Below are 22901 nucleotides of genomic sequence, written 5' to 3'. Positions count from 1 at the left end.
CCTTCTTATGCCATGTTAATGTGTTTGCTTTCCATTTGGCAGAGAGACAAGCGAGACACCTCCAACTTCGACAAAGAGTTCACCAGACAGCCTGTGGAACTCACGCCTACTGATAAACTCTTCATCATGAACTTGGACCAAAATGAATTTGCTGGCTTCTCCTATACTAACCCAGAGTTTGTCATTAATGTGTAGGTGAATGCAGACTCCATTGTCAAGCCTGAAGTGTTAAGACTTCAGGCTAAGTGTATGTATCAATTCTAGTCTTCCAGGATCCATGGTGCATTTGCTGGCATTCAACATGTGGAGGGCTTGTCCTAGAGGGCTTTTCTTTGTATGTGTAGCTTGCTAGTTTGTTTTCTACATTTGAAAATGTTTAGTTTAGAGTAAGCGCTTTATCCAATTATAGAGGTACAATTTTCCAAACTTCCAGAAACTCATCAAATGAACAGACGATGTCAAAACTACTGTGTCTGATACCAAAACGCTTCAGTATTTGTAATTTTTAAAGTCAGAGGCTGATGTTCCCAGTAAATGTTTTTACAGTTATTCTACCCTATCTTCTTTGAATGCTAAGCATGACTGGTATTTTTAAAAATTGTGAGTGAGCTTTGCAGTTACCGTGAACTATTGTCTCTTGGAGGAAATTTTTTGTTTAAGAATTGATATAATTAAACTGAGTTAATATATGCAAACTCTCTTGTTAACATGTCTGCTTTTAAATAGGTCCTGGTACAGGGGTTATAAACTGAGAGCCATAAGCTGAGGCAGCCGGTGGATGAGCTTTGTTTCACAGGCACACAATTTTATTTCATTGAAATCATTGTCAACATTTAAAAATGGGATACTTTATATAAATTTTGATTCACTTATATAAATAAGATTCACTTGAAAAAAAAATTGGAAGACTAATAGCCTTCGGCCTGGTTTCCACGTGGAAATAATTCCACCGAACTGAGAAATGGCTGTCTCCTTTAAAACAGTGTGGGCTCTGGGGCGCCTGGGTGGCTCAGTCAGTTGAGCGTCTGACTCTTGATTTCAGCTCAGGTCATGATCTGAGGGTCATGGGATCAAGCCCCACGTCGGGCTCTGTGCTGAGTGTAGATCCTACTTAAGGTTTTCTCTCTTTCTCCCTCTGCCGCCTCCCCCACTTACGTGCACTCTCTCTCTTAAAAAAAAAAAGAGTTATAAAAGCAGTCGGATTCTCACTCCACCAAAGTCTCCACTATGCCCTGTTGTGTCACACTCTCCATCTACTTACCTGGCTGCTGTAAATTTGAGGTCAAGACTTCTGCCATTTGCAAATCTCACACTTAATGGACTCAATAATTTTCCTGTGCCCAGAATCAGAGTATCCACTCAGTGATCCAATCAGTGTGGCTTGGTGTATGAAATCCTCGGGCACAAAGTACTTAACAAAAATTTCATCCCAGCTACGACAAAAGCAAGGAGGTCGCTGTCAGTACAGAAGGAACACTTCTCTGCAGTCAATGAGGATGTCACTATTTGTCAAACGACTTACCTTTTCCTATTTTCTAATTCAGCATCTGCAACAACAACAACAAAAAAAGTGTATGCCCTTTTCTCCACAACCCTACTTCCCCAGGGAGGCCAGGAGAGGAAAGGAAAATAAAATATGCCGTATGTTTGGCAAGAAAAGGAGCCCCAGTCTCTGAGATCAGAGTGGCACATTAATGAATCACTGGGTGTCAGCCTAATATCTTCTCTGAATGAAATCATGCTTCTATTTTCCTTTTGAAAGATGTACTAATCCAATCTATAGCACATGCCTTTGTCGCTGCTAATGCTAGTGGGTAGCAGAAAAGAGCAAACCTGTCACACCAAGTACATTATGATTCCACAAAATTTATTCATCTCCTGCCTCCTTGGAAAACGCCCAGTAAATGGAGCATCGGGCAGATGCAGTGAATCCATTGATCCTAGTACGTTCTTTGCAGAATTTTAGAAACTCTGCCAGTTAACATTGGGGAAAGCCAACTTAAACGTAAGGAAGAAACTGTGTGTTCTATGCATCACATGGAGAAAACAAAAATAACCAGATTTCTATAGATGTTTGATGACATGTTCCATTTAAGATGGTATTAGAGAAGAGCTTGCTGTTGTACTTCTGAGCCCTCCCCTCATCTTTTCTCCCTCTGCTGGATACAAACCCACCTTTCACTTCATAGTTATTGAGCAGCTCCTTTGAGCCAGGCACAATTCTGGGTGCTGAGGATATAGAGACCAACAAGACATCCCAGAACTTTCCACTAACAAGGACAAGAAGATGCAGAAGCCCCAGCCTCTTCTCTTCCTAGCATCATGTCCAGTGAGAAAGAGTGGGAGCAGTTTACTCTGATTGACTCAGCATGGTCACATGCACAGTCCTAAACCAAGGACTAGGTCTGGGGTAGAGCGGGGAGTTGGGGGAAGTAGTTTGATTGGCCAGACCTACATTGCATTAGTTATCTATTGCTGTATAACAAGTTACTCCAAAACTTTGAGGCAACAAATATGTATTGCTTCTCAATCACTACAGGCAGGAAAGCTGGGTGTGGCTTACCTGGCGTAATACCTTTCATGAGGTTGCAGTCAAGCTGATGGCCAGGGTTGCAGTTAACATATGAAGGATCAACGAAGGGGAGATGGGATTCACTTTAAAGCTTACTCACATGGTTGTTGGAAGCTTCAGTTCCTCACCAGACAGACATCTCCATAGGACTGTCTGCACATGGCAAGTGGCTTCCCCCAGTGACCAGTATGGAAGCCATCTAATCTCAGAAGTGACCAATTTTGTATCTACTACCCAGTCCCGCAATGGAGCTACTCATGAACTTAGGGAGCATTAGAGAAATTAGATAGATGGGAAAGAAATTGCCAGAAAACTACCTGGGCTTCCCCATGGTTATGGACCACCAGAAGTCAGTCTTCTTATTTGTCTCTTCAATCTCAGCATAAAAAGACATGGTGCCAGAGTTCAGGCTTGTCAACTGAATACCAGTGCCAACTGGGGAGCTGATGGTACAGGCTTTTTAAACCAATGAGGACAACATTTTGAAATCTTCAGATGTTATTTCTGCTGTGGTTCTTTTTCTAACCTCATACACAAACAGATGCTGGAAAAATCAGAGAGGAATGCAAAGCAAGATAAATAGGAACCAAATCTGGGACACTCAATCCAGTGCCATCTATCAATATCTGGCTGTAAAAGCCCTAAAGCCAAATATCTCAGGTCCTGTCTTTGCTGGTTTTGATCTGAAATTGCTTTGACCCACATGGAATTCTGCTGTTTATCATTTCCTAGACCTGCAGCGCTGGCTCCAAAAGTGAATCCTGACTTCTGAAAGCAATAAAAGTTTGAATTCTAGAGCCCTTGCCCAATGATTGAACCACACTCTCTCCACTATGGATTTTGTCCCCTAAGTGCAACTCTCCCTGGCATATAGCCTGCCCAAATTAGGCCAGATGTCAGGTTAAGATTAAAATGGTATTTGGACAAGAGACACGACAACATCCAATTCTGTTTCAACCGGTCACTCTCCCCCACAAGGTCCAAGAGGGAATAAATACAAAAAGGACAGTGCCTAGCAAATAAAACGTTGATTACTATTTGAAGATTGGACTGCATATCCCAATGTGGGATCTTAATTCTAACGTGAGCTGTATTGCATAGAGAATTCCTAGATGTCATGTGGGTTGTATTACATATCTATCGCTGTTAACAGATTACTCCAAAACTTACCATCTTAAAACAACACATTTCTTGGCTCACAGTCTCTGTGGATTGGGAATCCAGGCAGTTTAGCTGGGTCCTCTGATTCAGGCTCCCTTACAAGCTGCAATCAAGGTGTTGGCTCAGGCCGTCACTGTCTGTGGTCTCATCTGAAGGTTCAACTAGGGAAGAATCCACTTCTAAGCTCACTCACATGGTTGCTGGCAGGATTCAGTTGCCTGTGAGGAATTTGACTGGCAGCTTCAATTCCTCAGTGGTTCCTGGCTGGAGGCTGCCCTCAATTCCTTACCATATGCACTCTTCCAAAATGTCATCTTGCTTTATCAAAGTATACCAGCTAAAAAGACAGTATAGCGATAATACCTCTAAGCTGGAAGTTCCATTCAAGTTACTGGGTCCAGCCCACGCTTAAGGAGAAGAGACTATACAAGGCATAAATAGGCAAGGCAGAGACTTAGTGAGAGCCATGTGAGAACCTGCCTACCACGTGGATGGAAAAGGTTTCCTCTAAGAGACATAATACAGGGTGGAGTATGGGAGAGAAAAGGGGTCTTAGCACTGTGTCTAATGCATGTGCACGATCTTGATGGATCAGATCAACCCTCCGCCTTGAGGTAAAGTGGAGGATGGGAGGAGGCACTATGGTCATCCTTCCCCTGACCGAGAGTTTCCGAGCTGCTGTGGGTAAGCAGACTGACATCATGTATCCAAATGGAAACGACTTATTCCTGGGATCAAAAGACTCAGGCCCCTTGTGAATGGAACAGAAATCATCATTTATGTAAGCCCACAAGAACTAAAGGCCCTTAGTCTCAAAATAGAGGAGTTTTCCTTGAGCCCCTAAACATGAGCAGCATCAGATTCACATCACTGCCCTAGTTAAGCAGCAGAAGGCCAAAAGCAACCATGGCAACTTTAGTGGAGGAGCCCCTGAAGGTATCTGACCCCAAGATTATCCTCGAGAAGTGCCACTGGTTGTAAGTAGACAGAACCCAGAGGAGGGCTTACAGGGGAAGAAGGGGGAAAGGGGAAAATATTTAAAAATATTATTAAGGGAGAGGAAACTGATTGAAGAAAGGCACAAGCAGAAAAGGCCTCCAGATCCCATCCTCTATCATCTCCTGCCTCAAACCTGGGCTTGAGGGTGATTTGCTCTTATGCTACAAAGGCTGAAGCTATGTCAAACAGTCCATGACTGCAGAGAGAAATTATTAGAGCTGAAAATGAATGCATATCTTTCACTCATTCATTCCTTCGATAAATCCGTCTTTAGGACCAATGACTGATCCAGATGGGAACAAAACATGGGCCCTGTTCTCATGCAGCTGATGTTCCAGGAGGGATTCATGTTAAACAGTGAATAACATGATTGCAGATGGCAGCAAGTGCTATGAAAAAAAATAAAGACTGGCAGGGATGGGATGGTTGGATTGTCAGCTATTTAACCCAAATGCTCAAGAAAGGCCTCCGTGAGAAGGTGCTAGTTTGATCTGAGTGACAAGGAGACAGAGCAAAGCATTGCAGACAGAGGGGACAGCGAAGGCCAGAGCGTGAGGCCTGGCCTGCTGAAGACCAGCATGGGGAGAATAGTAAGAACCGGGCAAAGTGGTGGAGACAAAGCCAGAGAGGAAGGCAGGGGACAGATCTGGTAGGCATTTGTCAACCTTGGTGAGAAGCTTGACTTTGTTCTAAGTCCAGTGAGAATCCTGTGGACACCATATTCATTCCCTCTGCTGTGGCTGTAACAAATGATCACAAACTGGCTTAACACAACACACATTTGTTATCTTACAGTTCTGGAGGCCTGAAGTCTAAAATCAGTCTTACTGATCAAGGTGTGAGAAGAACAGATTCCTTCTGGAGGCTCTAGGGGAGAATCTGTTTCCTTGTCTTTTTCACTTTCTAGAGGCTACTGCATTTCCTTAGCTTATGGCCTCTTGTCACCTTCAAAACACATCACTCCAGGGCGCCTAGGTGGCTCAGTCAGTTGAGCATCCGACTTCGGCTTAGGTCATCATCTTGTGGTTCGTGAGTTTAAGCCCTGCATCGGGCTCTGTGCTGACAACTCAGAGCCTAGAGCCTGCTTTGGATTCTGTCTCTCTCTCTCTCTCTCTCTCTCTCTCTGCCCCTCCCCCACTCGTGCTCTGTCTCTGTCTCTCTCAAAAATAAATAAACATTAAAAACAAAAAACAAAAAACACATCACTCCAACCTCTGTGTGTGTTGTCATGTCTCCTTTTCTGTCTGTGACTGTCCCCAGTGTGATTACTTTGGACCCACCTGGATAACCCAGGAGAATATTCCCAACTCACAATGCTTAACACATCCTCAAAGTCCCTTTTGCCATGTGAGGGAACGTGCTCACAGGTCTGAGGGATTGGAACATGGACATCTCTGAAGGGCCCTTATTCTGTCTTTCTACAGAGACTCTCAACAAAGGGATAACATCTGATCTACCTTAGAGAACACGAGTGCACGAGTTGGGGGAAGAGAAGGAAGATCAACAGAGACCATTCCAATAGAGCAGTGAGCAAGCAGAGGTGCACTTGACCTTGACTGCCATCCCTGAAGAGATAAGAGGAAAAAGTGATTGATGCTCCGACTATCCAACCAAACTGGTTCTACTGATTCCCAGTAGGGTGCTTTTTCAGCCATCCCAGGATCAGACTTTGTAGGAACCGCCAGGGTCTGTATGACTGTTCTGAAAGGAAGAGGCCAGGACTGGAATGGAGGAGAAGAAGGATAAGACTAAGGCTCTGGTCTGATGTAGTAAGTCAAAGAATGACCGCCCTGAGATTTCCAGTCCTAACCCTGGACTTTGTGAAGGTCACCTTTTCTAGCTTTTACCCTTGGGGAAAAGGGTCTTTGCAGGTGTGAGTACACTGAGGATCTTCAGATGAAGAGGTTACCCTGTGTTACCAGCGTGGGCCACAACACCATCACTGCTATCTTTATCAGAGAGAGGCAAAGGGAGCCAACACAGGCACACAAAGGGGGAGCTGGGGTGCAGATGCGGCCACAAGCCAAGGAATACTGCCAGCTGCCAGCGGCTGGAAGGGGTGAGGAGCAGAGTCTCCCTTTGAGCTTTGAGCTTCCAGAGAGGGCGCAGCCCTACCCACGGCTTGATTTTAGCCTTCTGGCCTCCAGAACTGCCTATCTCTATTGTTTTAAGAGGATAATTCTATCGGGATAAATTTCTACTGTTTTAAGCTTTCCAGGTTGTAGTCATCTGTTACAGCAACCCCAAGAAATCGATACACCTAACGTGGACAAGATTGTAGCCTACAGTCTGACCCAGATGCCAGTAAATCGACCAAACTGGATTCTGGAAGCACACCTTCCAATGTGGGGCACCCCAGGCAAGCACAGGCAGGGGTGAAATCTCACTGCTAATTGTCCGGGGAACAAGATGAAAAGAAACTAAGAAGGCCGCCCTAGCAGCCAGAGGACCCGGATGACTTTAAGCCCCTTCCCCATTCGCGCTGTCCCCACCAGCAGGAACCAGGAGCAAGGACCCCCCACCTCTGTGGGCGTAGCCCTCGTGCAGGGCCCCTGAAGACAGCTGTTGCTCTGTATGGTTCAGGCCCGGGGACCGCTCACCTCCCCCTCAAAGTACACCCACCTGGGGCTGGCTCCAACTCCTTTATGTCTGATGCAGCAGAGAGTGGTGGAAAGCTACAGAGAATGGACAAAACTCACAGACCATCTGTTCATCTTCTGTGTTTTGTGAATTTATTTTCAAATGTTAAGCATTTGATAGCAGTTGTCAGGCATTATCTCCAAAGCTACCATTTGGGTAAAGATATCCTCTTAAATATCCAGGAGAATCACTCAGAGATCAGTGATTCTCCAGGGTTTGGAAGAAAGGGTGAGTCGTATTTTGAAACAACACCTTCAAATATTATTACATAATTGTAGGACCAGAAAAGGGAAATAAGGTGTCTTGTTTCTGTAATACAGATTTCAGGAAGAAAAGCCAGACCAAGTCTTGCTGAAAGGACGGTGTAGGAAATGGAGAAATTTCTCAATCGAGAATCACAGGCTCTGGGATGAAGGCCTATGGATACCTCCTGGCCTTGGTGAGATTTTTATGTTTATCAAAAAGGGACACAGGGGACACCTGGGTGGCTGAGTCGGTTAAGCATCTGATTCTTGATTTCGGCTCAGGTCATGATCTCACGGTTCATGAGTTCAAGCCCTGCATCAGGTTCTGTGCTGACAGCATGGAGCCTGCTTAGGATTCTCTCTCTCTCTCTCTCTCTCTCTCATTCTCTCTCTCTCTCTCTCTCTCCCTGCCCTGCTCATGCTCTCCCTCCTCTCTCTCTCTCTCTCTCTCTCTCTCTCTCTCTCAAAATAAGTAAGTTAACATTTTTTAAAAAAAAAAAAAAGGACACAGGTTTAAAAAAGAAAGGTGGGTAATGCATTCAGCATAGGGGTGTGTCATCTTCATTTGATTCTAGGCACATTTGGGAAGTGAGTACAGCCATCTAGGAAGGGGTGTCAAAGATGAGCAGAATGGACCAACTTCTGTGGGTAGCTTTGTTCCTCCATGCCCTACAGCACAGGGCTGAGTTGGGAGGTCACACTCACTTCAAGTGCAATGGTTTCTGATAGGAGCTTCTATTCTGAGTAGGACTGTCCTCGGGTATCAGAGATGAGTCTGGTGACGTTGAGGGCAATGGGGAAATTAGGCAGTTAATTCCCTAAGTTATGACCTTAGACATCCATGACTAAGCGCTCTTGGCCAACATGACCATGACAACTGAATATCGACACTCTTGGACCATGTTCCCATCTCACTGATACAACTGCAGAAAACTTTACCTAGGTTAGAATAAAAGGGTTATTCTAGAGAAAAGTGAAATGGTGAGCTCATAACCTTGGGAACTTCCTTAGCCATGACTTCCCATCCTTAAGGTGAGGGACAACACTAATACTTCTCCCTTAGGATTGTTGTGGTGATCAAATAAGACAGTGCCTGAAATATGGTATGTTTTGTATATGTGTTAGCTATTATTTTCCTTATTACAGGAGCCAGGCAGATAAGCCAAGTGCATGAAGCATTCCAGGGGGGAAAATCACAAGTGTTGTGAGCCAAGAGTTCTTGACCGGAAGAGTACCTTGTCCTGTCTGATGTGAGCAACCACTGTGGTGTCCTCTCCCAGAGACAATGTGCGGGAATACAGGCCAGTAATGCCATATTTTCCCATTCCTCCAGAAAAGCTGGAAGTCTGGATTTTTATGTAAAACACCCTGATTTTATTTTTATTTTTTTATTTTTTAAAACATCCTGATTTTAAAATATGGGCCACGAATTCTAATTTTTTGAACCTCTAGGCTATGTAGATAAAATATGCCCATTCGATACTTATTTCAAGCAGGCCACAAGCTTGAAACCTCTAATGTACAAGATCAATGGGCACATATTTTCAGCCCTTTTAAAAGAATGATGAGGGTATTTGGGGGGCCTTTTATTTGCAGAACTGATTAACTGGACGCTATTATAATAACGTATTATAGTAATGTAAATACTATAGTAATTTAACATTTGCAGCGTGTCAAGCGCTATCCTGGGGCTTTACCGTAATAACTCACTTGACCCTCACAGCAACCCTACAAGGTAGGGACTATTAGTTTTGCCATCTTACAGAGGAGGAAGCTGAAAGCTCAGAGGTTAAGGAACTTGCCCTAGATAAGACAGCAGGTGGAAGAGTGGGCTTTTGAATGCGGGCTGCCTTTAAAAATTTGTGATGAGGGAAAAAAAGAAAAAAGAATTGTGATGAGGGGCACCTGGGTGGCTCAGTCGGTTAAACGTCCAACTCTTGGTTTTGACTCAGGTCATGATCTCACAGTTCGTGGGATCGAGCCCCGCGTCGGGATCTGCGCTGACAGCCGCAGAGCCTGCCTGGGGTTCTCTCTCTCCCTCTCTCTCTGCCCCTCCCCCGCGCACTCCCTCTATCTCTCTCAAAATAAATAAACATTAAAAAAAAATTCTGTGATGAATCACATAAGATTTTTCTAAAGCCCACACACAATGTCGGCATGGCCAGAGCTGTCACCAAAATGTGCATTGCCGAGGGATGTTGAGATTAGCGAGACCGCAGGAGGACCCAAGCAATGGGAACTCAGCAAAGCCTTAGCACGTTCCCAGAGTTGCTGGTGTCTACCAGAAGTCAGTGCTTGGCCACTGAGCCATGTTTCCATTTGATGTGGCACCACATTAAATGCATAGTTGATGGCCAGCCTTCATAGACCATGTACCATGTTCCAGTCGCTCCTCTAAACGCTCTACAAATATTAATTTACTTAATTCCAAAGAGACAGATACTAATTTCCATCATCCCCATTTTATGTGGAAACTGAGTCACAAAGAGATGGAGCCTTTTGTCCAAGTCCACCCAGCCACAAAAGAGGATAGTTTCCTAAGTCTAAGTCTTAACTGCACTCTGTTCATAAATCTTCGATAATATCCATCACCTCTAGTTACATCCACTACCAAAATGCCCATGCGCAAGAAAGGACAGAGCAATGGGAGAGACTTCTCTCTTTTTTTTAGTGTTTATTTATTTATTCTGAGAGGGGGGAGGAGCAGAGAGAGAGGAAGAGAGAGTCCACACTTGCAGCACAGAACCCAACTTGGGGCTCAATCCCATGAACCATGAGATCATGACCTGAGCTGAAATCAGGAGTCAGATGCTTAACCAACTGAGCCATCCAGGTGCCCCTCAAAGGGAGAGATTTCTAATTGAACTACTCACAAAACTGAACATTTTGGGGGAAATGCAGTTTGCTTCATAATGATGACAACAACTAGCTTTTATTGAGTTTTCACTAGGTTCTCACCAAGGCTAAGTCCACATTAGCCTCATATAAACTGCAGGAGCTGGATGTTATCATTCGACCCATTTTCATGGACGGACGATAAAGCAGAATCTGGAGGTTCCAAGGAACTTGAATAAGGTCAAACAGCTGGTAAGTGATCAAATGAGGGCTTGAATGCAGATCTTTCAGACCCTACTGCCTGCGTGCTTAAGCCCCACGTTAAATGTTCAGGAGTTTGTTTCTTCCAGAACAACTTCTGCTGAAAAAGATGAAATCAATGGAAACAGTATTAGTATCACTATTGCTAATCAGCCATGGAATAACTTCCAGGGAATTTCCAAAAAGAAGTCCACAGAGCCGGGCAGTGCCTAAGGGGTCAAGGTTTAGGACAGAGGCTCACTAGGGATGAGCCCCAGCCCTCAGACACCCCGCAGCCTAAAACAAGAGGACCATCTGCCCTCCCTTTCCCTCTGGCTAAATGTGAAGAGTGTCCTTCCGCCTTGTTCCCTCCTGGAGGGCAATTCCTGCCTGGGGATTGCACTTGTATGTGCTTTTAGGTTTACAAGTGGCAAAAACCACCTCAAAGTGGAGTCATTAAAAGAAAAAAAGAGAGACATGATCTCTTTGTTTCGGTAACCAAATAAGCCTTGGGTTGTCTGGCTTCAGGTACAAACGGATCCAGGGACTCATACAATACCAGAAAGCTGTCCCTCTCTACCTTCATCTAATTTTCTCCGTAGTTCATTTTCTTGGTTGCCCCTGGAAGCTCCAGTCACTATCCCCAGAGCTTAGCAATACGAGTGGAAGGAGAATTTCTTTTTTTCCAATGGTCCCCATGAAAGTGTTAGGATGGAGTTTTTCTGGCTTGGTTTGAATATCCATCTCTAATTCAATTATCCTCACCAGGGAGATAAATATCAGATTTTTCAAGCCTGGGTCACATGTTTGCCCTCGGAGCAGTGTGGAGATAAGAGGCAGTCTCCTTGGATTACATGGGAGATAGGTGGTTTTCCAGAAGAAAATGGTCTTTTACTTTTTAAAAGAGTGAGGGGAATGGGTTCTAGGAGATGCCAACAACAGGTGTCCTCTATAAGCTCATATTATAAAGTCACCTTCTAGATGCTAAGATTATAGGCACAGATCCATCTAGTCCCTAATGTGCTTACATATTCACTCTTAGTGGAAGGTTCTCAGTACTTCTGAGGCCTATGAGAAAGTCCATAAATGTCTTTGCTAGCATAGGTACTGGACATTTTTCCCTTCTGGAAAAAAAGAGCACACCAATATTCCTTGCGATACAGTGCATCCCTCATTTTCTGTCACTTCGGTTCAGGTGGGGCTAACCCACCGAGGCTTCAAGCATGAAGATGTGACCTAAGTCCACTGTATACCTCTGGCCTCAAGATCAGTTCTGAGATGATTATGGGATTTGATTCTTACCAGAGTCATCGTGTCCTGGGTGTAAAAAAAAAAAAAAAAAAAAAAAAAAAAAAAAGCCTACAGGAGGGAAAAAAAAGCTCCTTTTTTTTCTTTTTTCTTTTTTTTTTTTTTACTAGGGTTGGTGAGAGGGTAGGCTGTTGGCTAGGAGATTGCTAGAGGCCGTCTTGTCACAAGGATAGGGCTGGTCTGAAAATGATGCCAGATAGAGGAAACCAGAACTGGGAGATCGAGTTTGAGCCCCTGGACCCGGACATACACTATTAGAGACAATCAATCACGTTATTTTTTTTCTTAAGCCCATTTGAAGTGGATTTCTTTGTCACTTACAACTAAAAATGCCTGACTGCTACCATCTAGATTCAAACACCAGTCTTGTCACTTTTATAAACCTTGTCATTTTGGATAAATCGACGAACCCCTCTGATTCTTGGCTGCTTTCTCCGTGGAGTGGAGATCACCTCCGTGGCAGGGTTTCCAGGATAGTAACTGAGGTTATAGCTGATTAGTACCGAGCACAATTCTGGCAACGCCATGGGCACTTCATACAGGTATGTTTTACTGGCATTGGGAGAGCAGGAAAACGAAAGCCAAAGGAAGCAGGATCAAAACCAAACTTGGATGACTGTTGGAGCCAAGAAAACATTAGATGTAAACGAGCTGTCTGGACACAGATAACAGGGAGGGTAGGGAACAACTGGAGAGTAAGTGCCCGCTGCGACAACATTCAAGCTTGAAAATTCAAAATCTCTCAAACAAATTGAGGACGAGGGCTGCCAGTTCACAAACCTTGAAAAGCAACTGAAACATGAATGTTCCAGAGGAGACCCCAGCTGTGAGCCAGGAAGTGCAGTCGTTCGGTTCGACATGTTCCCACGGATAAAAGCTCTAGGGAAGGAAGCTCCATGATGCCTCCATCAACAGCCTGCCTCTCCCAAAGCAAGAGAATCAAAGGGCCTTTGAGTCCAGGCTTTCCTTAATTTCAAAACCGAACATGACCACTCTTTATTTTTAACCTTCCCTTCCCCTAGTCTATGCCTTCAAGCAGCTTTTCTGGGGAGAGAGTGTTTGCGCCCACACTGGCAAATCTGAGTCCCTGGCCACGCGCCGGCTGCGACGGGGCTGTTGCCATGACCACCCACCCCAGCACCTGGAACCCAGCCTTTAGAGGGGCTCACTTGAGAGCCACATGAACGGTAAGAAGCATGGAATTCAAGTCCCCAAGGGACCTGGCTGAGGGCAAAGGGACCCTCACGCTTGTCCCCTGCTCTGGAAGGAGTGTGCCTCTGCCCGGTTGGAGTGCCTGTGACAGTAGAGATAGTGAATCTCCCGTGTGGCCGATGCTCGTTGTGCTTCTGCTGTTATCACATCCGCTTCCTGGAGAGGCCAGCAAACTCGCCTAGAGTCTCCAGGCTAATGGTGGCAGAGCCAGAATTTGAACCTCGGTGGGTACAAACCTAGCGCTCCAACATAATAACCATAATGCCTACCGGGAGAGAGAGCTGACGTGAATGTTTGGAGCCACTTGACAACTGTATTTATTTCTGCTGATGATTAAAGAATCAAGGCGCCTGGGTGGCTTAGTGGGTTGAGTGACCGACTCTTGATTTTGGCTCAGGTCATGCTTCCAGAGTCATGGGATCAAGCTCCACATCAGGCTCTGCACTAAGTGTGGAGCCTGCTTCAGATTCTCTCTCTCCCGCTACCCCTCTCCATTGCTCTTGTACACATGCTCTCTCTCTCTCTCTCTCTAAAATAAAAATTAAAAAAGAAAAAGAATCATCTGATCCATACCCCAGTTTTCTCTCATTATGGCTAGTTTGGTGGTCTTAAACATGTCCACAAATTATTTGACTCGTCACCCACCCAAAGGTAGAGACTAACCCCCTCCCTTTGAGTTTGGGCTGCTTCTCACAAATAGAATGTGGCAGAAGTAATGCCTTGTGATTCCCAAGGCTAGGTTAGAAAAAGCTACAGAGTGTCCACCTGGCTTCATGTCCTGGGATGCCCGCTCTTGGGCCCCACCTGCCATGCTGTCAGGAAGCCCGGCCACGCAGAAGCCACGTGTGGGTGCTCCCTCAAAGAATCCTGCTGAGGTCCCAGCCCATGGCCAGCATCGACACGTGAGTGGGGAAGCCCCCGGGATGAATCGAGCCCCAGCCACCAACTAACTGCAACCAGGAAAGGACTCTGAACGGCACCACACAGCCGGTCCCAGGTCAGTTCCCAGAACCGTGAGAGGTAATAATAAACGGCTGGTATGAGCAACAGTTAGGGTGAATTAGTTCCTGTAAAAAATTATGAGTCTTTGGGCCCTGGCAAAAAATAAATAAATAAAATAGCAATGAGCTGTTTGACTTGTATGATTTTGCTCCAAACTGAATAGATTCCAATCCTACAAAATCTCGTCTGGGCCGCTCTCTGCCTGCTTCTTTCACAGCGCTTTTATTAATTAATTGTGATGATGATGATGGTGGGGGGGTGGTGATTTGTGCTAGTGTTTCTTGAGAGCTTTGTGTGTGCCACATGGAGAGTTAAGGGCTTCATCTTTCTTTCTTTCTTTCTTTCCTTCTTTCTTCCTTTCTTCTTTCCTTTCTTTCTTCTTTCTTCTCTCTTTCTTTCTTTCTTTCTTTCTTTCTTTCTTTCTTTCTTTCTTTCTTTCTTTCTTTCTTTCTTTCCTTCCTTCTTCTTTCTTTCTTTCTTTCTTTCTTTCTTTCTTTCTTTCTTTCTTTCCCAAAACATCCCCATGGTATTGTCAGTTTTTCAGGTTCAGAACTGTACTCAAGGAGTTAAGTTGTCCAGAGGCGCACAGCTAGGATGCCGCAAGACCAGGTTGTCGTGGATTCCCGGTCCAACGTGTATGAATTGAGCTCCTACCATGTGCCCCACACTGTGCCAGACTCTGGAGACACTGCGGAGAAGACTTCGTGCATGCGGACTCCAGGGCGGCAGGCGGGTGGTAAGGAAACAGACGAGCAAGCAAGTCAATAAATAAGAGCATTGCTGTGTGAGCCTTGCTGGGAAGAGCAGTGAGGCTGGTAGTAGCCAAAGAGCTGCCTTCAATCCCCTCCGAGGAAGTGGTCTTTGTGGGATGTGCATCCCGGGCAGCAGAAACACCCAGAGGGGAGCCAGGGTTGGGCGAAGGACCTGGCATATTCAAGAAGCAAAATAAAGACACCAGCCTCGAAGTGAACGAAAGAAAACAGGGTGCGAGATGAAGACAAAGAGGGAGGTGAGGCCAGACTTCACACGGCCCTGTTGACCAAGGTAAAGAGAACATAGGTCTGTTCTAAGAAACATGGGAAATGTGGAAGTTTTTGCTTTTTCATTGGGTAGTGACAGGATCTGGTTAACTTCTAAAAAAGTGGCATTTCTGGCTGTTCCATGGACCCACCTGAGGGGGCGACACGTAGGCCAGGAAACTACTCAGTGTTGGCCAAAGGGCATACAGTTGGACCTTGTAACCCTGAACTTGAACTGAACATCAGACCCTTGGGATCCGAGACTTGAACTGCTTGGCCTGACCAGAGCACTCTATCCTGAGTGAGAATTCTCTCAACTCACGCAACAGGGGCTTGACGAACCCGCGTGTGGAAAAGCCCAAATCATAAGGTTCTGAATTCAGGATGAGAGAGTGGGCCAGGGGCATGGGAAGGAGAGGGTAGCCACAATAGTTTCCATTAATTAATTTAAAAAATTATTAATTAAAAGTGCAATGTGCAATTCATGCTGGAACACTAGAAAATCTTGATGAAATTGATACTTCTCCGGAAAACAGTCATTAGCATTCTTTCCTAGTATAATATAATCTTAAATAAAGAGCATAGTGATTATTAAGAGGGCAGGCTCCCCCATCAGATGGATGTGGGTTCAAATCCAGCCTCTACTGCGTACTAGCCATGTAATCTCAGGCAACACTCAATTTCTTCCCTTGTATCTTTTTTTTTTTAATTTTTAATTTTCTTTTGAGAGAGAGAGTGAGGGAGGGGCAGAGACAGAGGGAGACAGTGGATCCGAAGCAGATTATGCACAGACTCTGCAGGGATCCCAAAGCAGGGCTGAAACTCAGGAACCATGAGATCATGACCTGAGATGAGCCCAAGTCAAATGTTTAACCAACCGAACCACCCAGGCGCCCCAATTTCTTCCCTTTTAAAATGAGGATAAAAAGAACAAGAAGCAACATATGTGAAGAAAAATCATCCAGGGAATTTGAAACAAGATCAGAAGAATGGAATTAAAGAATAATTATTTCATAATGTCAGTTCTTCCTAAACAAATACATAGGTTTGATGCAATCCTAACAAATATCCCCATACTCCTAATTTTTATTTGTTGTACTTCTTTTCCTTTGGTGGGGAGGAAGAGAATTTGACAAAATAACTCTAAAATTCAACCAGGTAAGTAAATGGCCAAAAGACTTGAAAGTGAAACATAATTAAGGGACACACTGAATACAGATACTAAAATGGACTATAAAGTTTCAAAGATGAAAAGAGCATAGTGTGTGTAAGTACTGAAACATAGATCAATGGAATAGAGCAGATGGCGCTGAGATAATCTTTCATGTACCTGACTTTATTAGATAATAAAAGCAGCCACACAAAGGCAAGAAAGAAAAATATTCAATAAATGACAGTGGGACAGTTGATTAATATTTGGGGGGGAGGAATAAATAAAGCAAAATTAAATTTTCATCTCACACTATACATCAGTGTAAATTCCGGATTGATTAAAGAGTATAAAGTAATTTAAAAGTTAATTGAGACTAATAAACAATCTAGACTTCTGGGGACAAAGGAAACTTGATCACTTGATCACGTATCTAATATCTATCTGGTCCTCCTACCTCCCAGATACCCATTTTTTATTTTTATTTTATTATTTTATTTAATTTTTTAATGTTTATTTTTGAGAGAGAGAGAGAGAGCGCAAGTGGGGGAGGGGCAGAGAGAGAGGGAGACACAGAATCTGAAGCAGGCTCCAGGCTCTAAACTGTCAGCACAGAGGCCAACTCAGGGCTTGAACGCACAAACCATGAGATTGTGACCTGAGCCAAAGTTGGATGCTTAACCTACTCAGCCACCCAGGTGCCCCAATACCCCCCCTTTTTTTTTTAATTGATGTGTATGGGGATGCTTGGGTAGCTCAGTCAGTTAAGTGTCTGACTCTTGATCTCAGCTCAGGTCTTGATCTCAGGGTCGTAGTTCAAGTCCCATATTGGGTTCTGCGCTGGGCGTTAAGCCTACTTTTAAAAAATCATTTAAAAAAATAGATACGTATGTATATATAAGTTTATACATAAAAACATATATGTATGTATGTGTATACACATATGTATGTATGCATAGTATATATAGTTATATACAGATTTACCTATTTTTTAAAGAGAGGTAAAGCTATCTCTCTGTCAACAATTATGGAAGGCTGCCATGCATATATTTGAAACTTTAAAATACTTACACCCAATATGATATGGATGAGACAAAATTAAAAAGTGGATCTTTGGTGGGTGTTGGGGGTCAATAAGGAAAAAAGGAAATCTTAAATTAATCTGATCAAGAAGAAGGGAGACAAGGAACCATTAAGAACAAGAGAAATCAAGAAAAAAAAAAAGAATAAGATGAATCAGAATTACCACTAAGGAAAATAAATGAAACATGCAAGAAAATATTATGCATAACTACATACAGACTAGGAAATTAGAAGATTTTGATGAACTAGGTTATATTATAGGAAAATATAGATGGCCAAAAAATTGATTCCAAAAGAAGATTCAAAAGATCTGAGTGCAATACAACACAGTGGGGAAAACTGAAAAATTAGCCAAAGAATGGCCGTGGGCCCACTTGGTTTCATGAATGAGATCATACATTTGGGCAAATTGACAGAAGTTGAATCCATACTTCCATGTCTCTGGTTCTAAACCAGGGGGCTTGGGGCTCCTGGATGGCTCAGTCGGTTGAGCACTGGACTTCAGCTCAGGTCATGATCTCCCAGTTCATGAGTTTGAGCCCCACGTCAGGCTGTGTGCTGACAGTGCAGAGCCTACTTCGGATCCTCTGTCCTCCTCTCTCTCTGCCCCTCCCCCACTTACACTCTCTGTCTCTCTCTCTCTCTCTAAAAAATAAACATTAAAAAATATTTTTTTAAGTATGGGGATAGAGCAGTGAGTAAAAAGGAAAAAGTCTCTGCATCCATGGAACTTTATGTTCTTTATGTTCTAGAACATAAAAGGAAGCAACAGACGGAACCCAGGGGCTCCTGGTCACTCTAAATGTGAAGAACCTGAGTTTTGTAATTAGGACTCATTCGTAGGCAGTCAAAAGCCCAACCCAGAAACAATATGACATCTGGGGCCTTCTTCCAAATAATTCAGTGAGGAGGGACAGTGATGGGACATAGAGATGAGACAAGTTGGGCCATATGCCAGTAACTGCTGCCGCGTGTGGCACGTAGCACAGGGGCCTTCATTCATTATACTTTCCTCCCTGCCTTTATGCATATTTGGAATTTTTGCATAATGAAAGGGTTTTTAGGTCCAGTTCCATCAAAGTCAAAACCCCAACCTCGCATTCAATCCAAAGCCTTTCTCTCTCTCCAGGTCCAGCCTGGCTGCCAGTGCTGGGCCTCCGCAGTGGGAGAGGAGGCTAGGAGGTCCTTCTCTGCTCCTCCTCCTCCTCTGGGGCTGAGGATGGGGAAGGAGTGGTAGGCAGAGGGCAAGAGTCGAGAGTCACCTTACTTAGACGGTGCCACAAGCGGGTCTCTTGTAGCTGCCGATCTCAAGTGCTGCTCTCCCGAATGCTGATCTCTTGTGTGAATGGTCCTATGAAGAGAGTTTGAGCTCACTGATTTTCTTCAGTACCTGTGCGGCACTCAGTGCATCGTTGCCTCACGACACCCTGATAGTCCAGACTGCCTTTCTGGTGCCCTCTCTCCTCACCCTATAATGGAAGAGCTGCTCCAGCCAGCCTCTTGCCTTCGCCATTCTCCAGGCAGGAACCAGGCACCTCTCTATGTTCACGCGTTCATGGGTGACACTTGTCAGTCTGTCTCAGGTGCTCCCTCCTGGGGCTCTGCTCCAGCCCACACTTAGTTTCAGGTGCCAGCCTAGAGCATCCACGGCTCAGCAAGCACTGGCCAGGGAATGAGGTTTCAGCCTCCCCTCTGGCGTATCCATAATCTCTCTAATGAGTTGACTGGTTTGGTGGGTAAGAAACATCCCCTCCTCCACCGTGGGGTTGGGACAAAAAGAACCAAAGCACCTTTCTCCCCCAGGCCCTCTTATTTCCCCTACCTCATTGAGTCCTACTCTTCAGTCCGTAGAGTCTAGATGGGAGTTATCAGAGGCAGAGCTGCAGAACCTATCTGGCCATCTCTTCAAGACCCTGGGGGAGTTGCTTGGCAGCTCTGTGGCTCCAGATGTGGGACTATTTCGTGCTTGTTGTTTTTAGCCTTAGGGCTTTGGCCAACATTCCAAGCCATAGGAAAAGTCCTAAACCACATCCTGTTCCACTGATTTTAGGAAGGTATCCAAAAGGATGTTATGCCTCTTAGTTATCTATTGAGGTGTTAATCCTACCTCTCAATAAAGACACCTTTTGAATCTCTAAGTGCCTCTTGGGTCATTTTGCTTTCCTAGCACAGAATTCTCATGGAAAGTGATTAACCATGTAATAGTCACCCGTTTGTTATTCTGAAGGTGGCAGATTAAAACTAATCTCGTTAAGAGGACGGGCTTCTTTGGCATCATCGCTTTATTTATAGCTACAGCTGACATTTATTGAACACTTCATATATGCCAGGCACTGTATTAAGCCTTTATGTGTAATGTCATATATAATCCTTATTATATAATAAGGAGATCACATGGACCAAAGACACAGGTCCTATCATTGTATTTACAAGGAAAGAGTGGCCACAGAGGATTCAGTAGTTTTCTCAAGGTCATAGAGCAAGTAATGCAATTAGGACTTGAATCCAGGTTTCAACAGACTCCAAGCCCATACTCTCCACCAATTCTGTCAGATGTCAACCAAGTTACAATGTTTGGTGCTTCTATAGAGGTAAGCCTCTGTCCCCAAAACCAGTTTAGGATGAGAGAAGAAGAAAGGCTTTCTCCTAACTTTTCTGGCTAAGTTTGTCCAGGATACCATTTGAGGGTCTCTACCCGCCCCCCAAGTCTGATTTCCTTAGCTAGGTCTTGAGGAAAAGACAATGCCCTCCTTCCACATACCTCAGCCTAGAAGGTGGGAAGGAGAGCAAATGTCCTGGAGAAGGTTGGGGCCAAATGACTGCTACTTTCTTGTTATCTTCCTGGTCTCTGCTGTAATTTCTATTCCATGGAGTACAGCCAAAGCTCCGATGTAACACACATACACACATGCGCATGCATGCACACACACACAACCCCCCCCAAAAAAACCACAAAAAAAAAAAACCTGAAAACATCATTCCCTGCTAAAACATCCCAATTCCCCACTGCCCTCAGGAAAAAGTCACAATCCTTAGCAACCCTAGTCTGAGATGCCAATATGTCTAGCTTGAGTTAATGAAATAGCTTCCTGGGGCACCTGGGTGGCCCAGTCAAATGTCTGACTTCGGCTCAGGTCACGATCTCAAGGTTTGTGAGTTTGAGCCCCATGTCAGGCTCTGTGCAGACAGAGTCTGGAGCCTGCTTTGGATTCTGTGTCTCCCTCTCTCTCTGCCCCTCCCCCACTCATGCTCTGTCTCTCTCTCTCTCTCTGTCTCAAAAATAAATAAAAATTAAAAAAAAAAAGAAATAGCTTCCTAATTTGTCTCCAGACCTTCACTCTTGCCCCTGTAGAGTCTACCCACTCAGTGGGCAGAGTGAAATTTCCAAAGTATAGATCAAATAATTTTACTCCCTGTCTGAAATCATGCAGTGGCTTTACACTGTTGAAGAAAACCAGTTTACCCTGGCCCCTGTTCTGCATAATCTGACCCCAGCCCACCTCCCTGACCTCACTTTGCTATGAGTTTTTGTCTTGTGCATAAGATTCCCACCACACTATCATTTCTGTTCTTCAGCGAGCCACATTCATGCTCATTTCAGGGATTCTGCATCTGAAAACCCCTCTCCTGTGGGCATTTGCTCTAGATCCTTTTAGGGCTGACTCCTCTACCGCTGACTTTTCTCAACTTAGTCACCTCCTCAGAACGCCCCCCCCCCCCAACCATGCTACCTAGTGTGGTCCTTCCTCTGCTGCCAACACCAGTCGTATCCCATTAGATTACTTGATTCTATATCCTTTGCAGCCTTATCACTACCTGCCTTTTTTGTTTGGTTACGTGTTCCCTGGCTGTCTCTCTCACCTAGAATGGAAGTTCCTTAGGGGCAGAGAATCTGTACTGCTCATTGCTGTATCTTCAGTAGCTACAGCAGGACCTGGTAAACCAGTGGATCTTAGGAGATAATCTGTTGAATGATCTAACATGGCTAAAAGACCCTGCATGATCTGGCATCTTTTTACCTGTAGAGCACCATGAACATCTGTCAGCTTTTACAACTCATCATCTACTTATCCTTCTTCAGACACTACCTTGATTTCCCCTAAAGAGTCAGCCCCTTAACCCACTCTCAGGCTACATGAATTAAGCTGAGGCCGATCATCCTTCTTGTGTGTTCAGGGACAAAAAGATAGCCCAGACTTGAAAATCAGTGAATCTCATTTCCTGGCCACAATGATTGACTCAGGTGGTTATGAACAAAATGAGTCACTGAGAAACCTGTCCCAAGACCTTTACTATAACTGTTGATGGAGAAATGTTCTCTTTCTTCTAGGGTTACTCAGTTGGGAGGATGCAAGCCAGGAGTTCTTGGTACTTGAGAAGACAGCCCATCTAAGAATGGACCTGTCTAGAGGGACACAGGGCTGAGAGGAAGATGCAGGTCCCAGGTCCAGCCACCCACGGGCATATCTACTTTGCAGTCACGTGCACTGATTGATTGCTTTCATTTGTCTTTTATGCTTGGAGCTGGGTTTCTGTCAACTGACTAGAAACTTCATGACCAATAGACTACTTGTCTAATTTCACTTCTTGTCATCTGTATAAATTGGGATTTATGTTCATCTGCTAAACTCGAAAAGGGATGAAATAAATTGAATCTATTTTTGTCATGTAATAAGAATGTTGTAGATAAGCAGTCCTGGCCTGGAAGAAGAACTCCTTTTGAAAGCAGAGACCGAGGTACACGCAGCAGTCAAGGTCCATAGACACCATCTAATCCAACTGGATAGGAATAACAAAAATTCCCCTTTCCTGAGAATGAAAGAAGTTTCCTAGTGAGCAGGGAGAACTCCTTTATTTAGCGCTTTCCACCACCCTTCTCTCTGCCCTCTGGGAGATGCTCCTCTGTCCATCTCTCTTCCTGGACTCGTCTGAGGTGGAATGGGGAATGACCAGCTCCCAACTGGGCTCAAGGATCTTTTTGGGATTTACTTGTGGTTTTTTTAAAATTTTTTTTAACGTTTATTTATTTTTGAGAGAGAGACAGAGCATGGACGGGGAAGGGTCAGAGAGAGGGAGACACAGAATCTGAAACAGGCTCCAGGCTCTGAGCTGTCAGCACAGAGCCCGACGCGGGGCTCGAACTCACGGACCGTGAAATCAAGACCTGAGCCGAAGTCAGCCGTTTAACCGACTGAGCCACCCAGGCGCCCCTGGGATTTACTTGTTTCAAGGTTTAATATTTACAGGTTGCTACATATCAAGCTTGGGAATCAGTTGGCAATATTCTTCCTCAAAAAGCTAATCAGCTTCGAATATTTTCTTGAAGAGTGTTCATGGCCAAGCATCTTATCTGTGTACAATATTCAAGCATGAAGAGTCAACCACGCTGACCCCACATTATACACTTGCCACACTAAACATCTTTCACTCCCTCA

General features: G+C 44.5%; 1 protein-coding gene and 2 long non-coding RNA genes across 5 annotated transcripts in view; all 3 read left to right on the top strand.

Annotated features, from left to right (window-relative positions):
- Positions 1-987, top strand: part of PRKCB (protein kinase C beta) — a 330403-nt gene extending 329416 nt beyond the window's left edge. Inside the window, exon 18 of one of the 2 annotated variants that reach the window (XM_042971551.1) lies at positions 43-987. In XM_042971551.1, the coding sequence (XP_042827485.1) occupies positions 43-195 (153 nt within the window). In that variant the 3' untranslated portion in view covers positions 196-987. The remainder of the gene's footprint in view (positions 1-42) is intronic. The other variant, XM_042971553.1, reaches the window with a different exon arrangement.
- A 4945-nt stretch (positions 988-5932) lies between these two features.
- LOC122234599 lies at positions 5933-9540 on the top strand. The gene is made up of 3 exons (XR_006212440.1): positions 5933-7600; positions 7693-7811; positions 8764-9540. It is a non-coding gene; the product is annotated as an uncharacterized LOC122234599 (long non-coding RNA).
- Positions 9541-10394: 854 nt separating this feature from the next.
- LOC122234710 lies at positions 10395-22439 on the top strand. 2 transcript variants are annotated; one of them, XR_006212623.1, is made up of 4 exons: positions 10395-10704; positions 13023-13187; positions 14751-15258; positions 21797-22439. It is a non-coding gene; the product is annotated as an uncharacterized LOC122234710 (long non-coding RNA). The 2 variants fall into 2 exon arrangements; XR_006212622.1 differs by lacking the exon at positions 21797-22439 and having other exon boundaries at positions 14751-15899.
- Positions 22440-22901: the final 462 nt, after the last annotated feature.

Source organism: Panthera tigris, chromosome E3 (assembly GCF_018350195.1).
Source record: "Panthera tigris isolate Pti1 chromosome E3, P.tigris_Pti1_mat1.1, whole genome shotgun sequence".
In the NCBI taxonomy this organism is placed as follows: domain Eukaryota; kingdom Metazoa; phylum Chordata; class Mammalia; order Carnivora; family Felidae; genus Panthera; species Panthera tigris.
This window is presented reverse-complemented; position numbering and strand designations above follow the sequence as displayed.